Source organism: Monopterus albus, unplaced genomic scaffold (genome assembly GCF_001952655.1).
Source record: "Monopterus albus unplaced genomic scaffold, M_albus_1.0 scaffold132.1, whole genome shotgun sequence".
In the NCBI taxonomy this organism is placed as follows: domain Eukaryota; kingdom Metazoa; phylum Chordata; class Actinopteri; order Synbranchiformes; family Synbranchidae; genus Monopterus; species Monopterus albus.
Window position 1 is genome coordinate 71,281 of NW_018128012.1, and position 26,994 is coordinate 98,274.

A 26,994-nucleotide genomic window follows, 5' to 3' on the forward strand; every position below is an offset into this window, starting at 1 on the left:
GCAACAGATTCTAATCAGAGTTAATGGGAGCAAATTATGCCTGATTCGCCCTCTGTCTTATCCAGTAAAGATGCGCTGGCAGATGGGTGGGGTGGAAAGCCAAGTCAGTTCAAACAATTACCTGCTTCCACTTTAACTGACATGCTTTCCAAAAAGGCCACGAGCATGTTGACTGCATGTGGTTAACATGTTTATATCTTTACAATAGGGCAAAAGATATTAGACAGCTTGTGTAAATATGAATTACCTAAGTGATGTGGTGGCGGCGAGTGTTAAGAAGCCCCACAGCAACAGGGAACCGAAGATGCCTCTGATTCTGCTCTCTCTCATGAAAACCCTTCTCTAATCACTTCTAAATATCAAGCCTACTGACACAAACACACATGCGCTCCTCTACAGCATACAAGAGAAACACAAACATAGTGAGGATTAGAGCTGTCTGTCCCGCTGCCTCCACCTTGTTCTAAGTGGTATTTGTGTCATTTACAAAGCTGCTGACATTTAACATAAGGCACGTACAGGCTTCAGCCTGGAGCTGGTGCTTGAAATCACGATTAGTAAGAACAATTTCCAAGTAATATATATATCGTATATGGCACATATATAAAGTGTATCATATAATAAAACAGTTGTTCAGTACAAACTCTTTCCTTATGAAAGATAAGAAATTATACTGTTGAATTCTTGGGTAACCCTTTGATTTACAGGCTGTTAACTGCTTAGTAATGTAAATGGCCAGAAGTTAGTGGGGAAACACCAGCTAAAACTAAAGCAGGATAAAAATGTTTGGCGGCTGGCCAGTTATTCTGTTGATATAATAACAGGTATGTGTTACCGTGCTACAACCAAGTACTTTCAACAGCCAGTATCAGTAATTACCAGGGATTTACCTTTGAACAAGCCAAGGGTTGTGACAGCCACTGGTAGTAAACGCTAGAAGTTTCACTGGTTATCTGTGTAAATCATATGATGGCTGCAATATAATGAAATAAGTAATACGCATTTCACTGTAAATACTAGTGACTCATTTCTGTGATGTTTTTCAATTATTACATACTGACAAGCTAAGTACTATCATATATCACCATAGTTATCTTTCCACTGCCTGTAAAGTGCAGTGTGCACTCATACTTTGAAATATAACAGGTAGTTTATGTATGATAAAGTAAAAGATGGCATGTAATAACAAGGTAATACTACCTACAATACTTGGCTATATCACCTGAACACCGGCTTTATGTTTATATGGAGTGACAACAGTGAGGACATGCCGCCTGTTGCCACATACCTGTTATAATAACAACACAGAATTTCTGGCCAAACCTCTTTATACTGCTTTAATCTTATGCAGTACTTCCCAGTAACTTCTGGTCATTCATGAACAACAACTACTCATAAGTATATTTTTCCTGGCTATAGCCATTACTTCATATTACTACGTGGTTAACTGCCTGTAAATTAAAGAGCTATCGGTTCTTGTTCAGGCTGTTGGCAGCTGCTCCTCATTCATTTCAGTAGGACGACTGTCTGCTGTGGAGCTGCTACATAAAAACCTGTTGTTGGCAGTGTAAAATAATGACGGTCCCTCCTCGTGTCAAGCTGACTTCACACTTGGCATCGGTAGGCTGGGATGACATGCACCTCCTCAATAATGCAACACACAAAGTGCACACAACACAGTGGCGCTCATCTGACTGTGTGGGGACCGGACCGCAAGAGCTGCAGTGGTCAGCGAGAGGTTGTTATTGTTTTCTAGTGTAAGTGTCCAATGTCATAATAAATCATCAGAATCTGTTCAGCAGCAAGACAAGTCAAGCCCGCCCATCAAATCAAAGTAAATCAAAGAATGTGCACGACACTGAAACAAGCAGCCATTTAGTTGATCAACAGAAAAACTAGTTTGATCATTAATTCATCGTTTAAGCCATTTTCAAGTAAAAATACCAAACTTTTTCTTGGCCCAGCTTCTCGTGTGTGAGAATTTGCTGCTTTTCTTGCTCTTTTACAATAGTAAACTGAATACTGACCACACTGCTACAGCATTGCTGGTCTGAATGCAGCCATGCCACAGTGCACTGTGCGCACAGAGCAGAAGACAGGTCTGTCTCAGGGCGTCATCTCCAGCCGACTCTGGCAGGAAGCAATGTGGTGAATTCATTATGCAAATGATCTCTGGATCTGTTCAGCAGCACCTACCTCACCACATGACCAAACATGTGATGTAGCTTTAAAAAGCTCTTTACATGAATGACTGAATGAATCCTACACACATGCGGATGTACATGCATGTGAGCAACTAAGGGAATTCAAGGCTCTTCATTTTCTGAGCCTGAGGCTTCCTATACTGTCAAAATATCATAAGTATGTTTAGTAGATTGATTAAAATATTTACTGGCTGCATCTGTTTCCATTGCCTGAATTTAAATCTTGCTCTCACCTGCCAGAGGCCTAGAAAAAAGCTTTATTTTCCGAGATCAGAACTTGCTTTCACTTTTAAAATGCACAAACTCTTTAAAATAAATACACAAAATGCATTCTTTATTTTTATTTCAAGTCTATCTACATTTATCATGTCATGAATTACCACATATGAATTAAGATTCAATTAATATTCCAGTTGCAGGAGGGGTCAGAAAAGTCCATGTTTATCCAGTTACTGCCTTTCAAATGGCATTTTAATTTCTAAAAATGAGCAAATGATGCAACAGCAGCTCTCGCAGTGCTGCAGATTCATGCGCTCTTCTTGCAAACAGAGAGCTGATTGATTTGGCCAGTGATTTGATGAGCACAAAAGCTTTGCTGAACGTATCAATTAGCAGGGATGCGAGGGAGTGTGTGTGTGTCTATTACTCATGTTGTGGAGACATGAATCTGTTTACACAGTCATGCTGTGGGGACTCGACCTCCCTCTGGGGACACAAATACTGAATTTAGGTTGGAGTCTTAAGGTTGCAGTTATGGCTGGTCTGTATGTCAAAGTAAGGTCCTCTGAAGTGATGGAAAATCTACAGTACTTGTGTGAGAGTGAGGGTGAGTTTCATGAGTGAGTAAGCAAGTTTTTTTTGATTTATTGTAGGTGTGTGTGTGTGTTATATGGAGGTTTGTTCAGTTCACATTTGCTGTATATCTGTATTCTGGCCGTGCACTTTCTCCGGGAGCAAAAACTGCTGAAAAATCAGCGGCAGCAGTCGACCGGTCGCATGCCTGTTTGGCACAGAGTCACTGTGAAACTCTGAAGATCTCAGGGTGGAAAAATCTCTCCCCAAACTGATGTGCACTGATCACCTGTTTCTAATTTTTAGTTTTATTTTTCTTTTATTTAATTTTGTAACAATGTGCTAATTATAATTAATAATGTGCTAAGTATAAAGTTGGTATAAATTATTGCCACTTTTGACATTCTGTAATAAATTTAAGTTTTTTTTGTTAGTTTTTTTATTAAATGAAAACACAGAGCAGTCGAGCAGCCGCTGGTTGCAGCTTCTCAAATGCTGCTTCCTTAAAAATTCGCCGAAACTGTGCAAAAACAAAAACAAACCTTTACAAAGCTGTGGGGATAGTTTTGGTTTTATGTACCCAGTTATCTGCCTTTCGGATGTCTGCTTGCTCTGGTGCTCACAGCAGTGAAAAACATTCTAAACAAATTTTAATCAGGAACACACGGCATCTTTCCAGACATAGTGTCCTAATTACTCTTGCAACTCTAAACAACACATTGACAGCGGGTTTCATGGGGGCTGTTATTTCAGCTGAAAGTTTTATCTGCAAGTGAAAACATGAGTTTTTGTATTATGGGTAGACTGACCCTTTAACAGCTCTGTGGCACCACTAGAGTCAACATCAGTCCATTTCCAAATAAGGAGCTAAATTCCTTTTTATGCATATCTTTTTGCTGGTACATATCCAAAACTTTAAATACCCCAAACTTGTAGTTTCAAAGGAAAAGAACTTTTAAGTGAAATAGAACTGAAGTCCTTACAATGCGCAGACCCTCTACAGTTCAGTGAGCAAACTTTCTCTGCTGAAGAACAGCATGTGAAACGACCAACGGCTTCAGAACAGAATCTAACAGACCTTGTGGCCAGATTATTTTGCCAAGTGTTGTAGTACATTTCTAAAAAACAAACACTATTACATCCACAAGTTCTGAGAACACCCCTGATATCATTCTGTGGCTGTTAGAAAACCCTACGCTGGTGTTAGAGAGCACATTTCTCAGTAGCTTTGACAGTTTTGTATGATATATTTTCAGCGATATCACAAGCCAGAGAAGTCTACATATTCATCTGCCCACTCACATCCATAGTTGAAAAAAGAAGAACACAAAGAGACACGAGATAAGAACAAAGGAGGGGAAGCAGTTCTGCAGCAGACCTTAGTTACCAGATATCAAATTTTCTTTTTGGAAGCCAGTTTTCATTTAACTTTCCAAGTCCTGTACATACATCCTGACTGGGACATCTCAACAAAGACTCCACAGTCAATGAACACAGACTTGTATATGTTTTTGCTTTGATCAACTTGGCTCCTCAGTGCAGACAGTTTAGTCACTAAAGGAGTGATGCATCTAACACATGTTAGACTCTGCAGTCTGACCTTCTTCTTCAGACCTTTTCAGTCCTGGACTGTTCTGTTTTTTGACCCAGGACACAGTTTGTTAACTGCACATGAGAGAAGGCCTGTTTATCAAAGCACCACATTTCTAACAGAGCTGCTGTGTTTTGCACTACTTATCATCCAAGCACAGCTTGATCTTAGCAGGCCCAAACAGCAGCGTGCGTGTGTGTGCGCGTGTGTTATCGCTCTGCTAAGATACTCACTCAGGACTCAGCTAGAAAGGACTTGCATGCAAAAAGAGGCAAGGCATGACAATTGAGTTGTGAGGTTACATCCTGTAGCGAGGTAAAAAGAGAAAGAGGAAGAGGAGGAGGAGGAAGCACAGTGTACATGCAGCTCTGAGGCCTAACGCCTTGGTTTCATGTTAGCCACTAGTGAGCCAGGCAGGAGAGTTAGTTAGAGGCACTGTTAGAGCCGCTTACCTTTTCTTAGGTAAATGTTATCTGAGAGACAAAACACAAACAAAAAAGAAACAAATAAAACAGGTATAAGCACTCAAAAATACACACCCACTCTGCTCTGCTCTGCTCTCACGGAGCAGCTGACTAAGTAACACACACACACACACATGCACACACACAGTAACATGATGCAAAGCCTTGAAATGAAGCAACGTTTTTTGTTCTTATTCACAAACTGACTGGCTAAAGCTTCTTTAGAGATACTGAGCTGCCGTCATTACGCCATTTCTGCTTCGGTTTGTATCATTAAGCGCAGCGATGTCAGCTGTCTGTCATTATGAGAAAAAAATGGCAGAACGAAGCTTTCTGAGAGACACAGGAAGTGACAAGTCATTGGTCACAAGCTGCTGTTGACAAATATTGTAACAGTAACACAAGAGTAATGGTTAGCAAGCTCATTGTAGGGTATCGTGACATTTGTTAGTTTATGTAAAGTCCGTTCAACACATAGAGTTGATAAACTGATGGCGGTCAGTCAGCGAGCACGCCAGACGTTTCATGTTTTCTGACGTTGTTAGACTGAGCCAGGATTCTGCTGGTCAATGACATTTCATCTATGAAGAGTTTCACGTGGCTGAACAATCTAAACAAATAATATTTTAGCATTCAAACTCGTCGACAAATAGACTGTTCACATACTTTTTCAAATGGTAATTAAGACCTTTAGTAATTTTTAATGGCCTTATGTTTCGCTAAATTGATTTGTTGACTTTTAATACCTTTTACGTGCAGACACCCTGTTGTTTTTATTTTTTTTAAACAACAGAAAACCATTTTTTTACATTTTAAGCATAAGTGCTTAAAATTCACAGATTCCAGCTTCTTAGATGTAAACATTTGCTGGACTTCTCACTTTTTCTGAGTGCAAACTGAATATTTTAGACTGTTATTCAGACCAAACAAAACATGAATATGTTGCCTTGGAGGAATTGTGTTTTAGCAGTTCCTGTACTTTTATGGATGAATAACCAAGAACGTCATCGACATATGATTGATAATTGATTCTTGCAGCCCTGCTGTACTCTAGTCATGTTTGGTGTCTTGAAGTACACAGAAAGCCACCCCACTGCAGTACTGAAAGGAAACTGAATGTATTGTTTCTTTGTTTGATAGCCAATCCTCTGTGAGATGTGAACAAAGCAGACTGTGAATACAGACATTTATTGGCCGCCTGCTGCTATAAAAGGACGAAGAATAAGCCTTGCAGAAAGAAAAGGACATATGGAGCTCGCGTGAGGGTAAGGCCACCCGAGTCAGGTGCAAACATATCCAGGTCGTCTCCACAACAACAATGGCGCACACCATCCATGAGCAAGGAAGTGTCAGGAAAATGAATGGTCTGAACAAGGCTGGGGAGGGGGTGAGAGGAGCTGCTGCAGGTGGAAACGTCTGCTGTAAGAGCTTTGGCAAAGTTGTAATCTGGTGAGAGGGACAGTAGGAGGAACGGCGGCTGGAGCAGTTAGAGATGACGCTTTGCTTTGGGAAGGTTGAGGTGAGAAGTAAAAGATGGCTGTTTTCGAAGCAGTGACCTTTCTTGCTGTGAACCAAGCTGAGGCTGCATGACTGAGGGAATGTGATGGCGAGGGCGTGATGGTAGTTAGAAAAATGGCAGTTGAGTTCAAGGAAAACCTGTCTTTCCACTTAGTTTATTTAAAAGATACTTTCAAAGGTAGAGATGGGAGGTGTTGTGTACACGCGTGAAGGTCACACTCAAACTAAAATGAGAAATAAATAAAGAAAATAAACCATTTTATCTGTAAATACCTATTATTTTTGTGCCTTATCTTTTCATTGCATGTTATTAGGCACATGTTCATTTGCAGTTGTGTGTGATCACTGCAGCCATTTCATTTTTTATAAAATCGCTTTTTCTAAACATTTTTTTCTTAAAAAAAGTTTAAATAGATTTTTAGATGTAATATTTTGTGCCAAGTAACGTCATATGGCGAAAATAAACACATAAAATGTCTAATTAAAGGCATAAATTCACCTTAAAAATACCGAACAGAATGACTTTTGTAGAGATTTTAAGTCCACTCCCATCTAAATGACAATATTCACTTGTGTTTACAGTAAACAAGTTCCTGCTGCAACAAGCACTGCTCAGAAACTCATTTCCTTACAGAAACTGAAGAGGAAAAACTGAGAGTGGCAAATTATGTGACAATCTTAGACTAATAAAGTAAGTAAAATAAACAAACATACACACAGCAGTATTTCGCTCTCTAGATTACACTTTGATTATTTAGCATTAATTTTTTCTTCAACTTTTACCAGTTTTTCATGTAAGAGGTGAAAATGAATGCTGACACATACTATAATAAAGTGGAAAGGCGTTCTCCACATACCAACTTCCAGTAATGTGCTTCTCTTAAGTGCCTGTGACCAGTAACAAACACCTGCCTGATTTGCCGTGTAGTGGTGCTACAGTATAGTAAAGCTCTGTATCCTCAGTGGACACTGCAGCAAAATCAGTTAATATCACAAAACAAAAACAACACTTACTAACATGACTGTTATTTTGTGATTCTGTTGTAATGGACAGAGCATGAATTTAAAAAAGACTAATAATCGATGAGCTGTGATTTCTTGTATCTACATTAAGAGCAACAGTAGCTGCTTTGTCATTATCCCAACAGTAAAAACGTGTGTTTGTTCACAGCAGAGATTTGTGGTGACTGCCTGACATCCGATTGCGCTGATACTGATCTGACCTTGGCAAGTGTGTGCACGAAACCAGGGGTCTGATGTTTAAATGATACATATGCACAAAAACCATGCACATGCCTTTCCCCACTCATAACAATGTGAACAATGTGTGCACCTTGCACATACTTCAGCCCATGCATACGCACGGTTTAGGTGGGTGAGACACAGAAGTTAACAAAAACAGAACAGCCAGTTTTAAATAGCCTGTGTTGTTTTTTTGCCATCTACATACAGAGGGCCAACCCGGACATCAGCATCACCCCGATTCCCTCGACAAAAATCCAATGGGTTTTTTCACAGGCTCTTAGATTATTGCAGAAAAACAAATGTCTGCAACACATTTTGTTCAGCAAAATAATCCTCACAGGTGAACACCACTTTATGATTTGTGAAGCCCAAATACGCTCGCCAGAAGTAAAAAGTTCTTGTTAGGCTATAAACAAACTACACCACGGTCCCATGACTTCAGTGTCACCGCCACGGCTCCTGACTAGTAATTTGATTTAATTAAGCTTCTTCTTTAGCGCTGCTTTTACTGCCATGTCTAACAATCTGTAATTCAGAAAGCGTTTATATGCAAGTCATTGATTAGGGGCGTGTCTACATCTATTTAAAACTACTAGTGTGCAAGCTCATACATGTGGCTTTACAAATCCAATGACAACATTGCATATGCTCACTTCTGTCTTTGGTTTTAGTGGAGAATCTACAGAGGTTTAATCATCTGCCCACGGGTTTAGGTGGACGTATGTTTCTTCCTACCTTCAGGGGGCATGAGGGTCTTGTTGTTCTGGGCACACCAGCCCACAGGGTGCAGTTCGGCTGTCATGACATCACACCAGAAGTCGGCCTTGCGGTCCTCACCGTAGCCACTAAAGCGCAGCAGCAGCAGCTGGCCACATGTGGTGATAATGGTGGCCACCCAGTACGTGTCCGGGCTGCTCTTATTGGCCACCTCCAGCTTCATACCAGGCTGGAAGCTGCTCTGCAGACTGACCTCCACCTAGGAGGGACACATGCAACAGATCAGTAAAGGAATATCTTTTTTTTAAGGACCCGGGTCTCTGTATGATAACACTTTTTTGTTTAGAGACAAATTAAGCCTGTGTTGCTTCATGTTATCTGTGGCTCTGGGTGAGTTTTGTAAAGCCAGAGAAAATAACCCTTGATGATTTCATCAGGGTCATCGTGGCTTGAGCATGAGGCTTCATATTAATAGCAGAAAACCTGTGTTACAAACTGAGGGCATGGAGATGGGGGAAACAAAGACATGCTGCTACGTAGGATCTAGTGTCTCTGGAGCTTTACTAATAATAGAGGCTGCTGCTTAACACTAAACTACAACAGCCAAACAATCTCAGAACAATGGTCCCTTAGAGCAAATGTAACTTCACACTGTAATATCACAATTAGTATTGAAATGATCTGTGAATCTGCAAGTGACCATTCTTAACTCATTCAATGCTGGATCCACCCTTTCGCATCTTGTCATCGCTGCTTTTTACTGTTTTATATTTAAACTGGATCTTTTTTAAGCTGTTAACTGGATACAACAAGCATTTGAGAGACATCCCCTCAGGCTCCGGGAAACTGACAGGTACTTTTCTGACGCTAAGAATCAATTAATTGGGATGGATTAAAAAAAAAACTGTTAGTTGCAGCCGTGATTGCAATAAACAGGCTTCTAGTCTGATAAAATGTTTCGGTATCATACAGTATCAGCTGAACCAGGCGGGTGATTAATTTGGACAAACATAAGAGGCGCTTTGCAGTGATATACATAAATCACAGGTGAGTTATAAATAATCACCAAGCAACATTAATAAAAGCTGGTGGCTTTTCTAAAATCAGCCTGAAACTAATTTTCTGTGCTAAGCAACAGCCTATCAGTTTGTCCTTGTGCATTCACACTGATAAATCTGTGAATAAAGCATGATATAATGCGCCTCCACCACAGCCACAGGCTGCCATACAATTCTTGAGAACACTACAAGCCCAACAGGATGTTCACGTTCAGTGCTCACACAAGTGCACACACTCTTGACTGAATGGAAAAAGCCAACATCTTAGAAATAAACACAATACAACTGGCCCCGTGACTTCCTGCTACAACAATGCAAACGTGCTGCATCACTCTGTTTGGCTCATGTGAGAGAGCTATGGGCAGCCTCAGCAGCAAAACTGTGTGTGTGTGCAGGCCCGAGAGGAATCACTGTTTCAATTTGTCCAGCCAGAGAGAGAGAGAGGGAGATGTGGGCTGTACTTTACTGAATCACATTTTACTGAGGAATTCATGGTCTGTTTCCCAGTGACTCAATCCACTTACCAACAAGGCAATTTAGCTTCCCAGGAGACCTCAGCTTTTCAAATCACCACACACTTTGTCCGACATCGGGGCTCGCTCATAATACCCACATAGCCTAATCTTGCCCTTATTACATTCAACGTTCTGAGTTGACACACTTCTTTAGCAGAGTGTTGTGAGCCTCAGATGGTCAGATAGCTGCCCGGGGTCACATCCAGGATCAACTGTATTCACCCACCTGCCTGCTCTTGTGATGTTAATGGGGGCAAAGCCTTGAAAATGTCTGCTAACAGATTGAGGTTTTTGGGGACTGCGAGTAAAATGACGTCACGTGGAAGCTCAAAAAACAAAAAATGATAAAGTGGCCAGGAAAAACCCAGTAGCACAAGAACATCATGTCGATGCAAGTTAATAAAACAGGCTCAATAATTGGTTACCTACAGATGTTAACATTTTTTTTTACACAATTTGCTACATAAACTACAGTTCTGCCTGAGACAAGAGTAATTATGAGTTTTTTATTGAAGCTGCTTGCAGACAAACTGGTTGTGTTGTATGTATGTAGCATTTCACTAACACTTCATACTGTTATGTGGATAAAAAAGGAAGTAGAGTAGAGTAGAGTAGGTACTTTATTGATCCCACAATGGGGAAATTTCTATGTTACAGCAGCAATAGAGAACAACCATCATAACACCATAAGAACAGACACATAAGAACAGAACTTCATAAAAACACAGAAAAGAACACAACGGGGGCACAGCTGCTGTAACTTGCTGCCACTCCGCGCGGCGCATGTGTATGTAAGTACGTAGTAACAAAGAACACTTAGTCTTAAAATAAACAGTTACATAAAGGCGACAAAGCATTAGAACGATACAAGTAGCGTCGTCAGAACTATACATTTTACAGCACAAATAAGCAAATCAAAGGCACCTAAAAACAGGGCAGAGCAGCACTGGAGAGAATCAGGAACAGCAGTAGAGACTAAACAACCAGGAAATCAAGAACAATCGAATATTACTCACACAATTAATCCCACAATGGGGGAGAGAAACCTGTGTTTCAGCCATAAGGATCTCTGAGCAACTACTCAAAAATACCTAAAGCAGTAAGATTAATCCAATCAGCTGATCAACGAAGCTGCAGCTTTCATAGGGGTTACAGGCGTCTGATAAACTAATGGTAAAAATGTAAAATACACAAAGAATTTCTTAAAATTGTTTTTATTACTTACTTTTTATATTTCACTCAATTTAAACAGCATATAGTTTAAATGATGTGTTGGGACCCAAAGCCACAAATCTGACCAAGCAAAATTCACTTCACTTGTTTTAGGGAAACAAATGTTTTTACCAAACCTGAGCACAGGCAGCAAACGATACTTTATTTTTTCAGTCTAAACATGTTTTCCTACAAAAAAGCTTTTCATTCTTTAGACAAAAATCTAAATTCACAGATGTATCAGCATGTTACATCATTTTTAACCCCTAAAAACTTTTTCAAATTAATAATAATTTTACTCCACACAGTCTGTTTACAGCATGTCCCAACACGTCATTTAAACTATATGCTGTTTAAATTGAGTGAAATATAAAAAGTAAGTAATAAAAACAAATATTAATAGTAAACAATGATAACGATAAAGTAACAAAAATTTCTCAAACATGTCAAAGCTTTCTTTGGAGCAGAGTTCGTGTCACCTCCTTACTCTCCATGAGTTTCCCACATCAGAGCTTGTCAATACATTTCAGGCAAGTTTTAGCTTGTGCCTCATGTCTGTCAAATCTGATTCTTTATTTTTCTAAAGACTTGTGAGTTGTTTACTGACTCTGATGTCTTAGGCAAAGAGGAGGTGTCCTGCAGAACAGACATGGTGGACACATCCGGTAAGATCCCCTTTTAAATACAGACAATGCTCGACTCTGCATAAAAACTGCAGATGCTTTTTTGCATTTTTGGTTTTGACATCTGCCGATTTCCAGCTGAATAATAACATTTTATCAGGCTCTCATTCAACAAAGTAGTAATTATGACCAAGCTATACTTAAAAGCTAATGACTCATATTTTAATTGATCAATCGTGATTCAACCTGAATCCCATAGTGTCATGTTGTAACACTCACCCAAATCCTCATAGACTCTTCTAATGATGCTCAATCAAAAATAATTTGGCACTGTCCAGGAGAATTATCATTTTAATGAGTTTCTCAGCTATGTCTAATTCTTATCCCTCTTCTCTTTTCTAAAAAAACATGGTGGCCGGAAATGATGTCATCACTCCGGCTGTGTGTGAAAGCAGCTCACTGTCATTATTTAAACAATTCTCAACAATAATTTTACTTAATTTTCAGTAGGACAGTAGCAATAAGAATATAATCATTGTACACACCTAAAAAGATTGTATATACTGTATGTACATAGATTTATCATTAGATTGTTGTTTTTGGCCCTGATTTGACTTATTATTCTCTTTCTGTCCTGTTTTATTTCACGCTGACCTGGAGTGAAATTCTTGTCTTTTAACATAAATAATAAAGATTCTGAATATAAATGGTTTCAATAGTACATTGATGCTCAACATTCTCCATCTTTGCTCAACTGAAACTGATTGTAATGCTAATTTTCCTGGACTGGACGGGATTATTTTTGATTCCACATCATTAGAAGAGTCTAGGAGAATTCGAGAAACACCTTCAGAATTTGGGTGAATGTTACGACACGACAATGTGGGATTAAAATGTTCGGCAAATCTCAGTTTTGCATGTTCACGAGAGATTATCTCTGTTACTTTGAGTACACATGGTTCACAAGCTGGGGCTAGTTACAACCGCTAGTATGGTTCGATGATTTTCTATTAACCAATCCCATGAAAAGCCTAAAATCAACAACAACTTGATGAAAATCTGTAGCCTGAGAGGTCTTATTCCTTCATGCTTCCGAGCTCCACTGTTGTGCACAATGTGTTAAAGACACCTGAGCGAGCCAAACATTACACTGGGTGACATTCCTTCATTAGCATGAACAAACATTGTAGTTTGTTTTGAGTCCATTCCAACACTTGCTGTGCTGCTGCGAAAAATACTCACTACAGCACCAAATGTGGATTCATCCGCCACTGAAAATAGTCCTCTACTTATTTATTTGGTCTTTTCAAGAGGTCTGTTCACAATAGGAAACATTTTTCTTCCTCTGTCCCTGTGGTGATGCATAATAAAAATGAATTCAATCATATTTTCCACAGCAACTTGAGAGGGAAGCTGAAATTAAAACATATACCTGTATTTTGCCACAACTGTGCCACTTCTATCACTAAATAATTGTAACCGACCTTTCTCATAAGCAAAAATATGAGCCCGGAGCTTATTTGTCGTCATTGTATTGTTTTCTTTTGTGCTTCAGTAATTACCCGCAATTGTGTTTTCACAAACCGGCAGAGGTTGTCTAACGACTTGTGCGTCATAGAGGAACAAAGCCAATGAGGGCACTCCATGGAGCAGCATTAACACTATGATGACAGGGCCTGGCTGTCTCCAATATGTTGTTAAGGGATTTCTACATATGGTGCTTATGTATGAGGCTGTATTTAAAGGATCACCTTAGGGATGGGATTTGCTGTACTGTAAGAGTGAGGTGAAGATCAGTCACTCACATGTTTGAAGGTGGTGTGAGGGGCAGCAATAGCCCCCGTCTCCTCCATGTACTCCTCCCAGTTGAACTCTGCCTCCTCCTCCCCTTCCATGGAATCTGCATCTGAGTAAAACAAAAGCTCCCGTCAATCATGTCTGATGAAAGGAGCCTCCTTGGCTGCAGGCGAACAACACGTTTCATTCCTGAGCTAGGAGAGCGTATGGCAAGCAGTTAAATAAAGTCTTGATGTTTTGTAAATGTAGCTGATTGTGCCACAGCATAAAACTCACATTATCTGGAGTGTGCATGTGTGTGCACAGCGTGTTGTAAGTCATCTTATGTAACACCACTAATATTTCTCCTGAAGGTGAGAACTGTTCACTTTGCCTGTGGGAGACTGAACATTATAGGTATTATGTTTCGCCGTTTTGGTGGGATGAGAGAGAGAGAGAGAGAGAGAGAGTGTGTGTGTGTGTGTGTGTGTGTGTGTGTGTGTGTGTGTGTGTGTGTGTGTGGTGCACCTCTGGAGAATCCTCAGTGTGATGAGTACAGGACTGAACCTGCTCATTCTAATGAGAGGGAACAGTAGGACGCTGATGTTTGGATGGAGTTTCGAAGAGATCCTACCACGAGCTGGCTCCTTATTTGTACTTCTATCTTTGTGGGGACATTCGCTGGCATCACAACTAAATGGCCAACTCTCAAACCAAGTCATAACCTTTAAACGGCCCTTTGAGGGAGTGTCAGAAAGCGAGGACCAGCCAAACTCAAACTGGTTTCACAAAGACAACCATACCCCCAACACACACACACGCTAACACAGAGGTTAACCTTTAGCACCCTACTAACACATTTTGTGCCAAAAATTACACCCTGTCTACTGCAGTGGTGGAAAGTAACTAAATACTTTTACTCAATTACTGCACTTAAGTATAAGTTTGGGGTACAAGTACTTGAGCATTTTAATTTTGTGCTACGTCACACTTCAACTTCACTACAGTTTACAGGACAATACTGTACTCATTACAGTTATTTGTAACTATAACTTTAGTTACTTTTCAGGCGGAGATTAATTAAACTAAATACAGAATAATCATAAAACTTCCCTGGTGGGAAATTGACAAGCTTCACTTCACTAGATTTTAGAGCAGTTATTGTACTTTTTACTCCATTATGATTATTTCATTTTTACTTTAGTTACTTTTCAAAACCAAATTAATACAAAAATTACAGTATAATCTTAATACTTATTAATCTCAGGTGGAAATGTCAAGCTCAGCAGTAATTCACATTATAAGAACACAAGCTAGTTAAAACTAGCTCCACTTACCAGTTGCAACTTTAAATGTCATGTACACAATAATACATCAGTAAGTATAGTACAATAATATGATAGAAATGTGCCATTCTGCATAATGAGTACTTGTACTTTTAGTACTTTAAGTACGTTTTGATGCTAATACGTTTGTACTAAGTAACATTTTGAATGCAGGATTTTCATTTGTAACTGTTGTATTGGATCTGAGTACTTCTTCCCCCACTGGTCTACTGTATAGCCGACAGAAATAGTTGTTTCTGTCAAAGATTAAAGTATAAAGCTGTTTAAGTGGTATTAAGACATTTTGATAACAGACTCTAGTATGAGGAGTAATCCAATAATTACAGTGAAGAGAGAAAGTAGATCATCAACACAAACAAATATGTTGAGGCTAAACTTGGAGCTCCTCAGTGTCTGCCCAAATTCCATATTATATACTGTGCATCTTAAACAAATTGTCATAGTATACCTTTTATTGCAGTTCATTTGCAAAAATCAACATAGGTACCATTTTACATAACATGGTTCAGTAGGTTGAACCATTGCATTGGAGTGCCACTCCCACACAAAACTGTCAGCAGCTCCTCTGTGTCCTTGTCCAAAACAAATAATGCAAATCATAAAAAAAAGAAGTCCAGCAGCAGCACATCTCATAAGTCCAGCATTTTTCTTGTTGACTTTCTCAGGTATACTTTATTTTGCCACTTTCCAAAGTGAACACTACAGCCTGCTAAGAATGAATGTGTACTATGGAGCTGGGGCTCTGCTACTGACTGGCTTCCTTTTGTTTTGTAAATGACCCCATATGGGAATAAGGAGTAAGAAAACAGAAACAATCCGAGTGACAAAACACATATCGTGCTTTTTTCTTTTACACTGAATGCATTTCCTGACAGAACAAGTACTCAGAATAACCATCACTGTGGTTTCATTATCAATGGGACACTGGATTGCACCGGCAACGTCACGCAGCATTGCGTCATTTTATGAGCATCAATCAGTCAGTACCTGTAACACAGCAAATGCATCAATCAGACGAAGGGAGCAGTGAAGGCTCAGCTGGAAGGTGTCCATCCAGAGAAGCTCTTGCTTTTCTGGAGACTTGATGCCAGCTGATGCTGGGATATGGGTCAGTAACATTTCCTAGTGCGTTAATGTGCAGTGGCACCTGTAGAAATGCCAGCAGTGTGCAGGCTGACAGGTGTTAACATGCATCATACACTGCCAGTGTGTTTGCTGGCCTCCAGTCTCTTCAGTCATTCATATACAGATATTTTCTGTCTTTAAAACATGTGACAGGGAAAACATTTATTTCAAACCGTGTGACACATTTTCCATTACAAAGGCTCCATTAACAGGTACGTGTAGTATCACTGACATACCAATTAATGGCTTGTAACTTATACTTAAAATAACAATATAGGACACACTCACCTAATGAATACGCCTGTAAATAAAGGGAATAAAACCCAAGCAAACACAGCCTCAGAAAAAACCCTTAAACTATACAAGAGACGAAACAGTCAGACCAGTACAGTGAAGAAACAAACGCAGGGCTTTCTGTGAATTACAGGCAAATAATAAACATAAAGAACGTAATTAAATGACCCAATTTAAAAGTTCCTATATTACCAGTAACAGACACTCATATGCATTTTCTGTCCGTGTCTTCCATAATGATCTGTTAGTCTGATGAGGGTGGCTTCACGGATCTGACCTGGCCACAGAGAAGGGAAAGGTGAAGGTAACACTACAGGGCCTCACCTGTGTTCAACTCTTCCTCCTTCCCATTGGTCGACTTGTATGGCTTGACCGTGGTGAGAGCCAGCGGCTGCTCCTGAGTGTGAGACTGCATCCTCCACTTCCTGGTGAGTCTTACTTTTTGACCTGAGGTGTTTCAGTTCAGCTTCACTGCATCTCTCACTTTCCTCAATGCCCCTGGAGCAGAAATAAAAAGACATTAATGCATCAAATAATGTCCAAACTGAGATACAGTCCTCGATATTCCCAGGGAAACAGTCAATTTTACTGTTCTCCTTTTACAGTAGCATCTCATAAAAGCTTTCCCAGTCATATCTCTGAGGGTTTGTTAAAATAAACACCCACTATTTGATAAGAATTTCCTTGGAAACCATCTGGCAGACAGGATATGATGTACTTTGCATCTGCACTTTCTTTAGAATAAAGCATTAAGAGGAAGTGACTGGTTGGCATGAACAGCGACGGCCACTGTGGCTGAACAGTCCAAAATAAAAGAACTTAAAACAAGTTCCAAGGAAAAGAGCAGATCTCTGGGTCAGAGAAAAAAACCCTGCAGCCAAAGCAGAAGGAAACTGTAGGTAAAGAAACAAAAGGACAACGAACTTTTCAACACTCAAACTAATTTTCAACACCATTAAAGCCCATTGAAAAGCCTGTTATTGTGTTAAATTACAGATGAGCCTCTGCCTCTTCAGCCTGAGTTTCTACATATCGTCAGCCAGCTGCATGCACTGCAAAACTCCATCAGATAACCAATCAGAGCCAAACAAAGTAGAAAAACAGGACCGACACAAGGTGGAAAACAGGCTGGTAATTTTTCCGACTCGAATATAATCATTCAAGCAGCCGTGGAATGAGAATCATCCAGAAGTGCTGAGTAATTTCACTTTATGGAAGGTAAAAGAGGAACTGAGACAGTAAATATGTATGTGTGACATGCAGTATACATGGAGGCTGGAGCAAATGCTGGGCTCTGATCACCGTGATATATTGAACACAATCAGTGTTACTAATGAGGTCATTAGTTAGGCTGATTAATGGATTAATTTAATATTTCTTGGTCAGAATGGGTTGTGAAATAACATATGGGTCACAGTCTATTAACACAAACTCTCCACTTGAAAGACAATTCCTCTTTTTTGACACGAGAAGCAAACTGGACGTTTTAGTCCCTCGCTTTCTTTTAAAGTACAACAACGGCCATGATGGGGATGTTCATCTCTGTCTTTGGTTTTTCCCGACATTACAGCATCCTGCTCTGTTTAATAACAGTGATGTGATCAATTGATCAGTCCCCTGCTGAGTCCAACGGATCCTGATGCATCTTGTTATTAAATGACATTTTAAACAAATCGCCTCACTCATTAAATCGGTGGCCTGTGCTGTGATACAGCTCCACTGCTCATTTGCCCTGAAGCTTCTGTGTTTCTCATTTTTAAAAATGCAGTCTGATGTTAGCACCGGCAAAAGCTGGGCTGGTTATTTTCATTGTCATTTAATCTGCAGACCAGTGTTCTCAGTTCCAGAGGTGGAAAGTAACAAAACACTTAATCAATGACTGGACTTAAGTACAATTCTGAGGTATCTGTATTTTCATTTTTTGCTACTTCACTAGATTTCAGAGAGAAATATTAAACTTTGTACACACTACAGTTATTTGATAACTTTAGTTACTAGTTACTTTTTCAGACTGAGATTAATTAAACAAAATACAGTACAATCATAAGACCTTATTGATCCCTGGTGGGAAATTGACAAGCTACCCAGCAGCATGTCAAGTACTTCAGAGTATAAGCACATAAGGTAGTTAACATTAGCTCTACTTTTGCCAGCTGTAACATTAATTGTTATAGACTGTTATAGAGTGTGAATGATGTGTAATGAGCATTATGATGAAGAACGGTATCTCGTTTCTATTTATACTGAAAGTGTGTGATGAAAGTAAATAAATTATTGAATTGTGATGTACGCAATATTACACCAATAGTAATACTCCTATAATATGATATATAGATTAATGTGAACAGTGGTTAGAACTGTCGCCTCACAGCACGAAGATTCCGGGTTCGAGCCCCGACTGAACCGGTGCCTTTCTGTGTGGAGTCTGCATGTTCTCCCTGTGCCTGTGTGGGTTCTCTCTGGGTACTCCGGCTTCCTCCCACAGTCCAAAGATGTGCAGTTTAGGTTGACTGGCTTGACTACAAATTGCCCATAGGAGTGAATGTGGGTGTGTGGTTGTTTGTCTACATGTCAGCCCTGTGACAGACGGGCGACCTGTCCAGGGTGGACCCTGCCTCTTGCCCAGTGTTGGATGGGATTGCCTCCAGCCTGCCGCGACCCTCGTTAGGATAAGCAGTATCGATAATGGATGGATGTTAATGTGAACTGTGCTATTCTGCATAATGAGTACTTTTGCTTTTAGTACTTTAAGTATATTTTATGATAATACTTTTGTACTTAAGTGACAATCTGAATGCAAGACCTTTACTTGTAACAAAGTATTTTTACACTATGTTATTGCTACTTTTACTTAAGTAAAGTCTGAGTACTTCTTCCATGACTGCTCAGTTCAGTGATGAACTGTTTGAACTGATGGATTTTGCACAAAACTGAATCCAGTTTACAACAATATAAAAAAGGGAAAACCAACAATCCTCAGTGGGTAAACTGCATCCAGATGATGTTTGCTGACAAATGTCAAACTATTTATTTAAAGCTACAGGATATAACTAAGGTAGCACTAGCATGAAACTCCAGATCAACCCGCTCTCCTTCGCCCAGCGCTCCCTCTCCCTGCTACACTAAGCTCTGCCCAGCTCTTCACATATTTGTCATTATGAAATTACAATAAATGAGATGTAGCTTTAATGATCAAAAAGTTGTCAATTAACTTTCTGTTGACCAACTAATCATATCCCCTCTAGTTACAATTACAGAATCTGTTGTGGGTATAAACTATTAGGCCACCAAATGACAAAGCATTTCTCTATATCTGTGTATTCACTCATTGTGCTGCATCACTAAAGTTAAAATAAGCCTGATGTAATGAACATGTGGAAACAATCTGTCATGAGCTTATTTCCTAATCCTACAGATCAAAAAAAGAACTATTTTAATGGTAACAGTCAGTGCATCACAAAGCACCTAAACAGAATGAAACACTATTTAACACTGACAAACTGAAGCAAACAATCAGTACAACAATATGTGAAAAGCATCATCTTCACAACAACAGACCTTGCTTGTCACTTGGCTGGCGCCTGTCTTTGGTCATGCACTCACATCCCCGGTGACTCACTCACTGACTTCCACCCACTTCCATCAACCTGGCAATTAACACTGAGGCAGACTGCTGTCACACAGAAATCCTCAATCAAGCCAAAAACGACTCCGGGACCAGGTCCTCACTCTCGACTCCAAAGTCAATACCCAATAAAGTGGAAAATATCCTTATTCTGTGATTAGGTGAGCCACCCATCCTGAGATGGGGAAAAGGGTAAAAGGAGCAAATTCAACAATCCTTTGATGAAAACAGACTGAAGTCCTGTGTCCAAGAAACCCTTGAAATCCTGAGGAAATGAAACAGTAGCTGCTCCGCTGCTGTTTGGACTGAGCCTGTTTACAAAATTGTGAGGCTACAATGATTGTGTGTGACAAACACCCCCCACCCACCAACTGCACACATCCCTGACAGCCCAATGTGGCTGCAGCACACATCCATTGTGTAAACAAGAAGCTGAGCTAATTTGTCTCACATGACGCCGTCCGCTGCCGTTCTCCCCCCTTGTCCACCCCTTGCAGCCTATCAGTGATTCTTGCCTAAATGGCCTACAATCTTCAGCGGCATTGACACATCGCTGTCGTCAACGTGCAGCCCCCTGCAGCGCTCGGTGCAACTCAAAGTACACACAGGCACTTCATCAAACAGCAGACCTCACACTGTATAACAGCATCACATAGACAGATCTGCTTGTTCTGACACGTCATTAAATATTCAAACCAAAGACGCCATTTTTTTAAATCAATGTTGAAACAATTTGTAAATAAATTAATTAGCAAATCAACAAAAATGTGAAAGACAACAGCTCATTTATCAAGCAAAAATGCCAAATGTTTGCTGGGTCCAGCTTATAAATGTGACAATTTCTGCTTTTCTTTTTTTTTTAATTTGTTTCTTTGATATTGTTTTAAACTGATAGGATTCTGGACTGTTTGTCACATAAAACAAGCTGTTTTCAGATGTTTCCTTAGGCTCTGGGAACCTTTATATTCACATTTATACACTAAGTGATTAATAGATTTATAAATAAATATAATCAACAAATGAATGAATAATGGACATGACATATTCAGTGCCATCCTTATGGACATCCATGACTATTTGTATTGTTTTGGCTCTATACTGCAGCACATTTTAACCTCTTCCATTTGGAGGCAATATGTTTCCCACAGTGGTCCCCACAGTACATATGTGAACACCCTCTGAAGTTGCTTCATTTTAAATCCAAAGTGCTGAAGTTAAGAGCCAAAAAAACAGGAAATGTGTCACTGTTCACATACTTTTGTACCACAGTGCTCATTTCCCCGAAATTCACCCTGACATATTTATCATCTTTGTGAAGTCTTGGATGTTCTCTGGAAATTTAAAGGTCACATATTTTACTCTTTTTTTTTTTTTTTTTTTAATATTCACGTCAACCCAGTTCCCTGCGGCCCCAAAGAATGTTACAAAAGACAAAGCCCCCGAAATTCACCCTGACATATTTATCATCTTTGTGAAGTCTTGGATGTTCTCTGGAAATTTAAAGGTCACATATTTTACTCTTTTTTTTTTTTTTTTTTTAATATTCACGTCAACACAGTTCCCTGCGGCCCCAAAGAATGTTCACAAAGACAAAGCCAAACCACATTTATGTGACTATGACTATGGAGTTTTAAAAATATAATTCTGTGGGTGTGAACAGTTTAGGATGAGTGTGTGAGATGGATCCAGCAGGTTTGATCAGGTCATGTGGAAAACATCTCCTCCCAACAAAATAAGGAGTGATGCTTATTGCGAGAAACTGGCATTAAAAAGTCAACTTGAATCATCTGTTCTACACTGTGATATCATGCTGGGCTTTTCTTTTGGTTCCTCACTGGTTAAACATATCGTAAAAGCTTACAACCGTCCTCAGGCTTTTATTCAGAATGTGCCTGTCACTGTCTTTATTCCTGAGCAGTTTTTCCACTGCGTGGTTTCTACTTGATGAAGCTTTCTGGCTCGCAGCAGTCCCGAGGAAACGGCACAGACTGGGCACTGGGGGATTAAACTGGTACGACAGAGTTAATCTCAGATGCAGGACGTTTGTGCCCCTGTTGTCCCAGATTAAGAGGAGGGTTGTTTCATCGATTAGCCCCTGATGGGGTGCTGGGCATCCACGTGTTGTCCTCCTGTATTTCCATGCCAAAGATTTAATGGGGGATTTAGGAGATTACCTACCACTGCATGGGCTTGGGTTTTATTGCATTACTGCCTATTAGGTCTCCTCTTTTAGACCCATCCAAGACTTGTTTTCTCTTGGCAACAGGAAACCCTGCTACAACACTTTGCCCCACTTCGTCCTCTAGGTTCCTACTGTTTTTAACATCTATGGATACCTGCTGCAGCCTGTGATGCTCACTGAGATCAGCCTGCTAGAAAATGATAAAGTGCCAACAGCAGCTGCCCCCGGTTGGCCACAGAAAAACACAGGAGAGGAAAACAGTGCAGCAGTCAAGAGGGAAACTCCCTTAGCCCAGAGCCTTCTTATTTCAACATCAATTACTGGAAACAACTTCCAAAAAAGCACACATGTGCACAATGCTAAATACAAAAGAGGTCAAATCTGATATTTGCTTATGTCCTCCCCTTATTCAAATACAGGCAGAGAGTTTGTGTGCCAACAGCAGAGAGAAAGGCAGCAAGGAAGAAAGGGATCAATATTTCCTTTTAAGTGACAGCTTCTTTCTGTTTTTCTATCTTTCCTTCTCTGTTTAATGCAGACTTGCTTACTGTGTCTTTTCACAGACAATTAACATACAATGCCTTATCAAAGGCAGCTAAGCCACTGGGTGGTTCCTGCAAAAAGCCAACAATCCCGCCGTCAATAACGTGCAGCAGGAGTCATATCGATCTTAGCCAGTGTACAGAGCGGATCATATGTATTTTATTTTTAAGGTCACGTTTTCGTTTTCCATGAAAATGTGCTCGTTTTATGCTCTTTCCATTTATCTACAAGACTGAAAAAAAAAAAGATATCTTGGGAGCAACAAGAAGTCTAAAAGCATAATTTATTCATACTGAACAAGAGCATCTATCGGCCGCTCCATTGCATGCAGTCTTTATTGTTTCTGTTCATTGTGGTGACGAATTTAATCTGGAGGAGGAAGCCTCGGAAATTATGCGAAGCCTTAAACCTCGGATTTGCAGACCACCCGCAAAAGAGAAATAATTAAAGAGATACGAGCGGTTTAACCCAATTATCTGTTTAATCATTACAAATGTGCGCAAAGAGGAACGATACGCTTGGAAAAAAGATCTCGCCAGGCTGTGCAATCATCACCATGGCAAGCAAAAGGTGGAATGAAATAGTCCTCCTGTCGGCTTTATTTAGAAAAACTCTTAATCCAATATAATGTGATCTATAGGAACAAACACCGAACGAGCTACAGCATTTTTGATCAAAGTGAAAGAGGAAACGTTAAGTGCACATAAGGAAGATGAGGCTGAGGGGTGTAGCCGACCAGCAGCTTGCTGGCACTCCGGTCATGTACTTTGCACACTCAAAACTGCAGCGGAAAAAAACTCCCACGGAGTTTCCAAATGCACACTTTGAATTTAATTGATTAAACCTCCTGTATGTCCATCAAAAGAAACAGAACCGGACGCGTTATGTCCCGTCGTTTTATTTTTTCCTCGTTCAAAGATTTTAAGGCGCAGTTTTCCCCCACGAACACCATAACCCGCCATGTTGAAAGTGGTTTGACATTTTGGCAGTGTCCGGTATTTTCCGACGGCTTTTACGCATATAAGGGTGACGAAAAAAATTCCACATGACTCATCTTCTATCAGATTCATGGCAATAAGTCATTTTTAACGTCAATCTGCAAAAACAACTTGGTGTTCACAGAAAACAAAATTGCGTGGTGGTGTTTTTAACGTGCAATAAAACACATTAAATTAACAATTCAGTTGGGACTGTGCGTTTTCATGCAGATGATTAAAATTCGTGTTATTGCAGAACAGTTAACAGACCGACAGAATACGCATGAACTGAGGGATAAAACAGCTCAACAATCGGTATCACCGAGAGCGCCACGAGATCGCGTCGTGAAAGCTGTTAATTACAGCGCGTGACAGACACTTTACACAACTTGGGCTCGTGAAGCAACGATCGCGACTATTCTCTCGTTTCTACAGAAACCGCCTAGGGAGCAGTTCAGGGTTTCTAAAGCGGAGGAGGAGAAAAATAACTCTCCCTCTGTTTATTACGTCGACATAAGGAAAATAACCAAACGCAGCAGCCGCGGAGGAGCCTTCGGGGACCGCTGCGGCCGTCACCTGTCTTACCTGTCCAAGTTTTTTGTCGCCTCTCCTTCTCGAGACCCCTCTGTTTTTTTCCTCCTCGTTCGCGTGAGCTCGAGCAAAGCGACGCGAGCGACGTCTTTCAGCTGCTGCTGCCCCCGTTCCAATATGGCATCTCCCCTCTGCGCATGTCCAAAAACATTACAGATATTTGCTAGCCAACTCCTTCATTGACCTTTTTGTGTAGTAACAAAAAACATTTATTCAGCCTGATGAAAACAGGGAACTGGAGTTCGCTCGGCACCAAAACTGTTACACAACGGAACATTAGGTCTCAAGCTTATTTTGTTGTGATGACATTAACCTATAAATATCTACTTCAGTGTAGGCCTACATCATTTCAGCATCGTTGGTAGCTAAAACTGAATTAAATCAGTCATTTGTTTTGGGGTTTATAGGTAATTATTTGATCCAATATCCGAGACCCACTATCCAACCTAACAGTTTGATTATTAACAATCCGAAAAGCATGTATAACCATCGGAATAACAATAAAAAGTGTAATTTCTTTGAAATATATAGACCTGTAGCCGCAGCACATCCTCAGCTCCTGTGCATGAAAAAGCCTGAATATTGAAAATATATTACGTTTTATCACGTTTGCTTGAGCAAAGGTACGATTTTTATTTATTTTGTTTTTACCTTTGGCGATTTCTGTTCTTCAAACAGCTCTTGAGAAATATCTTAAGACTTATTTTAATCGAGGGCGATCATTTAATAAAAGCCAACACTATCCTCTAGTGGTGGAGCGCATTGTAACTTTGACAGACAGAGCGGTGCCATAGTTCAAAGGTTGGCACAGTGTTTCCAAGAAGGCGAATTAGTTGCAGTGAGTTGTGCTCAAGGTTTTATAGCACTTTGACCCCCCCAGGGTAGAAAGAGCCTCTTATAGAAAGTGAAACCGAGCACCTGGTTTGTTGGGGGTAGTTTTCTAAGTTAGGCTTCAGTGCGCAAAAAGTAGCAGCTGGCTTCCAAACCTTCAAAGTCTGTCTTTATTTAATGTTTTCCCTGCGCGTAACAGCACAAGGGGAACAAAAAGCGCAGACGTTTCGGCTATAGGTTTCAGTGAAATTGAAGTGAAGTGAAGTAGCATGTTCCTTTTTGAGATGGAAGTTCGCGCTTCACTTTTGGGAACAGCTTGTTAGGAAGTCATTTCTCAAAGCTCTGTTTTCCACTGGTCATTTGGGAGTTCATCATTGTGTGTTTTTTGGGGAATCCCGTAAAAATCACCAAAGTCCCCTGACTGTCACCCAAATACACGGAAACGTTCGTGAAATACACGAAGTTCTCGGTGGCTCATATGGAAATAAGTTCTTAGTAAGGAGTAGTGTAGTGCAGCTCTTCGTTGATATGGAAGTCCCGTGCTGGCACATACTAGTTGTCATATCTGCTATCATACCTGTGACTTGTCAAGATGGATAAACGAATGCCCCACATGGGCAAATTAAGAGATATAAACTGAAGCTCTAATACACGTTTCTGTATAAATTGTGATTTTAAGACCGTGCTTTCCAAGCTATTGGTCGGGGTCCCAAAATCGGAACCAGATGATTCAAGAAATAAAAGGTAAAATGAATGCTTTGTTTCCATACAGTTATTTTTTCTCTTTTAATGTGAAACACGGGGTTCCTGACGTCTTCTAGCCTCTAAAATTCCTTCAAATAATAATTAAAAAAATCTCAGAATGTTATATCACATCAGTTATTGGGGGATTAGACATTTGCTTAATTTTAAAGGATCACAAAACAAAAAGGTTTAAAACACAGAAAGTCACTAAAGCTACACAAAGCTACAAAATAAATGGCCATTATGACGCACAGTTTACATTTTATTTTGAAACATGAAACGGGAAGCTTGGTGTTGTCTTTACAGCAGCAGATCAGTTTAAGAGAGACACAAAGGAACCGTGCAGGGAGGAGTGGGGGCGCGCCGGGGCTCTCATTCCGCTGCAGGAGCAGATGGGTGAAGCGTGCGCCCCGCTCCATTAATCTGCTACAGAAGGAGCTTTTCCAAGTGCGCGGGAGAAAGGATTATATTCCTTCATTTTGCGCGCGCACATACAGTGGGTACGGAAAGTATTCAGACCCCCTTAAATTTTTCACTCTTTGTTATATTGCAGCCATATGCTAAAATCATTTAAGTTCATTTTTTCCCTCATTAATGTACACACAGCACCCCATATTGACAGAAAAACACAGAATGTTTGACATTTTTGCAGATTTATTAAAAAAGAAAAACTGAAATATCACATGGTCATAAGTATTCAGACCCTTTGCTCAGTATTTAGTAGAAGCACCCTTTTGAGCTAATACAGCCATGAGTCTTTTTGGGAATGATGCAACAAGTTTTTCACACCTGCATTTGGGGATCCTCTGCCATTCCTCCTTGCAGATCCCCTCCAGTTCTGTCAGGTTGGATGGTCAACGTTGGTGGACAGCCATTTTCAGGTCTCTCCAGAGATGCTCAATTGGGTTTAAGTCAGGGCTCTGGCTGGGCCATTCAAGAACCATCACGGAGTTGTTGTAAAGCCACTCCTTCGTTATTTTAGCTGCGTGCTTAGGGTCATTGTCTTGTTGGAAGGTGAACC

General features: G+C 40.2%; 1 protein-coding gene across 1 annotated transcript in view; it reads right to left on the bottom strand.

Moving 5' to 3' along the window:
- Window positions 1–24,571, bottom strand: part of sfmbt2 (Scm like with four mbt domains 2) — a 54,328-nt gene extending 29,757 nt beyond the window's left edge. The window contains exons 1-4 of the mRNA XM_020613265.1: window positions 24,393–24,571; window positions 16,805–16,978; window positions 13,745–13,845; window positions 8,550–8,790 (exon numbers count right to left, since the gene is read on the bottom strand). Coding sequence (XP_020468921.1) covers window positions 8,550–8,790; window positions 13,745–13,845; window positions 16,805–16,895 — 433 coding nt within the window. The 5' untranslated portion in view covers window positions 16,896–16,978; window positions 24,393–24,571. The remainder of the gene's footprint in view (window positions 1–8,549; window positions 8,791–13,744; window positions 13,846–16,804; window positions 16,979–24,392) is intronic.
- Between the last annotated feature and the right edge of the window lie 2,423 nt (window positions 24,572–26,994).